At 44.1% G+C, this 4,670-nt stretch overlaps 1 protein-coding gene across 1 annotated transcript in view; it reads left to right on the forward strand.

Moving 5' to 3' along the window:
- The window catches only part of LOC109923559 (MAP7 domain-containing protein 1), a gene marked incomplete at its 5' end in the record, with an annotated part of 5,056 nt that extends 1,667 nt beyond the window's left edge, over positions 1-3,389 (forward strand). The window contains 3 exons of the mRNA XM_048621296.1: positions 847-969; positions 1,602-1,744; positions 3,288-3,389. Of these exons, the coding sequence (XP_048477253.1) occupies positions 847-969; positions 1,602-1,744; positions 3,288-3,389 (368 nt within the window). The remainder of the gene's footprint in view (positions 1-846; positions 970-1,601; positions 1,745-3,287) is intronic.
- Between the last annotated feature and the right edge of the window lie 1,281 nt (positions 3,390-4,670).

The raw sequence follows: 4,670 nt of genomic DNA on the forward strand, positions 1-4,670 counted from the left end.
GATCACCCTCTCTAACACTGGGATCCTATCAGTGTGAGCAATATTTCTCATAACACTGGGATCCTAATCAATACAACTGATCACCCTCACTGACACTGGGATGGTGACAGAGCAATCTATCAGGACAAATGAACTAATCCTCTCAGACCTCCTTGCTGATCCTGCCTCAGCAATGTCTGGAAACACTGACTGTGCCACTCTGCAGGCACCGGTTATGTTGGTTTGTAATGGAGCTGCCATTGCCCCTTGATCCATTGCCAGATTTGGCACCAGCCCTGCCCCGTGCTGACAGTCCATTTTAGCTCTGGCAGGAGGATCGTTCATCAGAGGAGATAGATTTCAGATCTCTGGTAAAAGAGCCAAAGATGTGCTAAACACTTTCACTCAGCAACTAGAATGGTTTGCCCAAGTAATGGTGAAAGCAGATCTAATAATTACTTAAAATGGAAATTTGGTTAAATGTTTAGGAAAAAATGAAAAGCTATTTGGCACAGGGGAATGGGACCCATTGGACAACTATATTAAAGGTTTGACACATGTACAATATGCTGCACGTCCTCCATGGTGCTGTTAGATTTAACTCTTTAAGGTCAGGGGAAGGGGAACTCCAGCTAAATGACAGGTGCTGAGATTGAATTCCACCCTTTCACATCCTTCCCTGCTAGTTTCCATGTTTGTCTGACATTCTTTGGATCTGCTGCCTTCCGTGTTTTACCACAGTCACTGCAGCCTGGCTCGGAGTTGGCAGGTCTGACAGTTCCCCCGGGCCGTCCGCTACCTCCCCCTGCCTCTGCCTGCTCCTGGTTCCAGGCTCTGAATGCTGACACTGGTCTTGTCTTCCTACAGCTCGCCGTTTGCCACTGAGCCCCTGGGAGAGCAGTATTGTGGACCGCCTGATGACTCCAACACTGTCCTTCCTCGCCAGGAGCAGGAGTGTTGCTGTTTTAACGGGTAATGGCCGAGATACAGGTTTGTTCACCCATTGTTCTGATACGCTTTATATGGTATGGTTTGTAAGGGACTTTGGTCAAAGACTTCTGTTAAAAAGTGAAAAATAACATTTTATCCAATCGTTATTCTCTCTCCTCCACTCCATCGCTCGCTCTCTCTATCTGTCTATCTGCCTGTCTGACTGTCTACTTATCCTGCTGACTCTGTCTGTCTCCTTGTGTCCACTATTTCTTTCTGACTATCTCTTGCGCTCTGCCTCACTGTGTCTCCATCTCGACTACCTTACTCTTCCTCTTTATGCCTCACTGTTTTTCCTCTTATCTTTGTGTTTGCTTCATCTATTCTCTCTATTTTTTCTCCCTCTGTCTTTGCCTCTTTCTCTTCTCTTTTTCCTCTCTCTCATAATATTTGACCTCTTTTCTACTCTGTTGTATCTTATTTTATTGCCTCCTCACTTCCTGCACCACTTTGTCTCCTGTCCCATTTGACTCCCTCCCTGTTCCCCACATTACCCAATTCCTGCCTCCCCATCACCCCCTCTCTATCTCTCCCCCATTGCTCTGAATCCCCTCCCTGATCCCTCCTCGCCGCCCATCCCTCCCTTCCTGCGCCGTCCACTTTCTCTCCTTCTATTTCCATGAACTTTCTAGCTGTTCCTCTCTGTCCTCGATCGTCCTCAGCCAGTCCGATCGCCCCGAGCAGTGGCAAAACCCCTCACAGATGCTCGAACCGATGGAGAGCTGCCCTGAGCACGCCGGATATCCTAGGCCGACACAAGACTGATCTCCCCCTGGTGAGTAATCCTGGCACTGAGAGAAGTGAGGAAGCCTCACTGGGGAAGGGATTGTAAATCCTGGGTCGTTTTACTGCCACTGTATCATATCCTCTAAATGTTCACCTCAATAGCGGTGAATCAGATTAAATTATTCATCTTTTGTGATGAAGAATTAATTATTTATTGCTTTGAATTGAAATAGAATTAGCTTTATTGTCACATACTCACGTGAGTGCAGTGAAAAGTTTACAAGTCGCCACTTAGAGCGTCATCTTTAGATTTAGCTTTATTGTCACTGTGTACTGAAGTACAGGAGTACAGTGAAATGTGTCTAGTAGTGCCGTACATGGTGCCATCTTAGATACAAAGGTACCTAGCTACAGATTCTGGAGTACAAATTCTTAGGGAGAAAGTAAATCAGAAAAGTAAATAAATAAAAAGTCCAGCATTACAAATCTCCAAAAGTACAAAATCGTAGTAATAAATCAGTAAAATAAAGAAAACACAGTTCAGAATTTCAGTTCAGTTTTGTTTCCTCTTGTTTAATGCTCCTGAAGATGTTAGGTCCTTGCCCAGTTCCACAGATAACCTCTATTGTTGAGCAGTCCACACTGTGTAAGAGGTTGAACTACATAAAAACCTGTGAAATAGCAGCAGAATACATCATTTTGCCCTTTCAGTCTACTCTGCTGAGCTGTTTGTGTTTTGAATTCCACGTCCCCAACTATGTCTGATAACCCTCAAAACCCCTGCCTAACAAGAATGGATTTGCCTCTCTTAAACATATTTGACCATCCAATGTGCCACAGTTGCACAGACCTCTGAGGAAAAAGCGTTTCTCCTCATCTCTGCCCTGAAAGGGGTGACCTCGGAATTTTAAACAGAGCTCACTGTTTCTGGATTGGCTCACAAGCAGAAACATGCTTTCTCTGTCCTCCTTGACAAGACTATTCAGGATCATATACATTTCATTCAGATTGCCCCTCACTCTTCTCAATGCCACTGGAAACAAGCCCAGCCTGTCCGATCCACTCATTCCAAGTATCAATCCATACAATTTCCTCCCAACCGCCTACAACGTATGTACATCCTTCCCTAAATAAGGAGACTAATACTGTTCATTGTATTTAAGATGTGAACTATATTGCTGTTCCTTCTTTGATGCTGGGTCAGAACCCAGGAATTCCCTCACATACAGCGAAAGGCAGTGTTTTACGGAAAACTGCAGATGAAGCAAATGAGGGTCAGTTTGGTTCATTTGTGGACCATCTCCTCTGCATTAGAAAGCAGTGGGTTCAAGTTCAAGTCTCACTCCAGGGACGGAATCAAAACTGACTCTTCGCTGCGGAACTAGGGAAGGGTACAGCACTGTTAGCTGTTTCTAATCAGATGTTAACTGAAGCCTTGTCCTCCAACTCTGGTTATTCCAGGTGATTGAAGAAGGTGCTATGGGCCTTTTTTAAGATCAGCAAGGAGCTCCCGCCAAGTCCTATTTGTCATTTCCCCCACAACATACACCTTGAGCCAGAGAAATTGGTATTTTTATTTGGTGCTGTTTTAGGGATCCTGTTCTATGTTGGTTGCAGTGCTGACTAACATAGTGGTTATTGTTGCTCTGATCTCAGCTGATGCTAATGGTGAACGGCTCCCAATTCCAGAGTGAAACGTGGCTCGATTGACTGTAAGGTTTTTATTTCTGCAATTTGTTTACCCTGGTGGTCAGTCATTGAACATCTTCTCGAGTCTGCCAATGTACTTTTAACAAAAACATCAAACTTAGTTACACACGCAGAAAAAAGAAAAAAAAATGCAATTCGGAAAGATCTTATCATAAGCAGCAAAAAAGAATGATTCAGTCTTTTTCTTGCCAGCAATTTCTCTTACACCGGTGAAATATCACTCTGAAATTCACTTTAAAGTGTTTTACTCAACTTACAACGTCTCTCTCTCTGTCTCTCTATCTCTCTCGCTCACTCTCTCTCTTTATCTTTAGGTTATAAAACACTCAGCCAGCTAACACTCATCTCCCATAAATGCTGTTTGGTTAACTAAAGTCATATGATTTCTTGGAAATGCTGTTTTGATCTCCACTATTAAAAACTTACTTTCTGGCCTTATTTTTTTAAAAAAAAGGTTACCTTCACAGAACTAAAACCAAAAACCCATTTCCCTCTGCCTCAGAATCCAAGTTTCCAAATGATAAGAATAAATTATTAACCTTCATCGTGTCATTGTAGTGGATTTAGTGTTTTTCCTGGAGGAGAAAAGTGATTGGTCCTTGAAGTTGGAGAGACTCTTGTCCCGGAGTGATCAGGAATTGAAGATTAATATTCAGGAAACTACTTAGGAAGATGTAGGCAAAGGAGGGCAGCACAGTGGCTCAATGGTTAGCACTGATATCTCACAGTGACAGGGACCCAGGTTCGATTCCACCCTCGGGCAACTGTCTGTGTAGAGTCTGCGCGTTCTCTCCATGTCTCTGTGGGTTTCCTCCAGGTGCTCCGGTTTTCTCCCATAGTCCAAAGATGTGCAGGTTAGGTGGATTGGCCATGGGAAATGCAGGATTACAGAGATGTGGTAGGTCTAGATAGGATGCTCTTCAGAGACCTCAGTGCGGACACCAAGTACCAAATGGTCTGCCTCCACACTGTAGGAATTCTATGTAATAGGAGCATGAACAAAAATATTATGTTTTTCCCATTTCCTTTGAAAACTTTCATTTATTAATTACGAAGATATTGAGACTGGGGAAAGAGGACTACGGGACTGAGCAGGGCAGCTGGACGCCATGTAATGAAAATTGCGAAGATTTACCCTAAACAGAGTTAGCATCTGAGAGCGATAGAAGGAACTGTGGGTGCTGGAGCCTGAGATAACAAGGTGTGGAGCTGGAGGAACACAGCAGGCCAGGCAGCATCCTGCTCCTCTGATGCTGCCTGGCCTG

This window comes from Rhincodon typus, unplaced genomic scaffold (genome assembly GCF_021869965.1).
Source record: "Rhincodon typus isolate 14 unplaced genomic scaffold, sRhiTyp1.1 hic_rhity00000415, whole genome shotgun sequence".
NCBI classification, from domain to species: Eukaryota; Metazoa; Chordata; class Chondrichthyes; order Orectolobiformes; family Rhincodontidae; genus Rhincodon; species Rhincodon typus.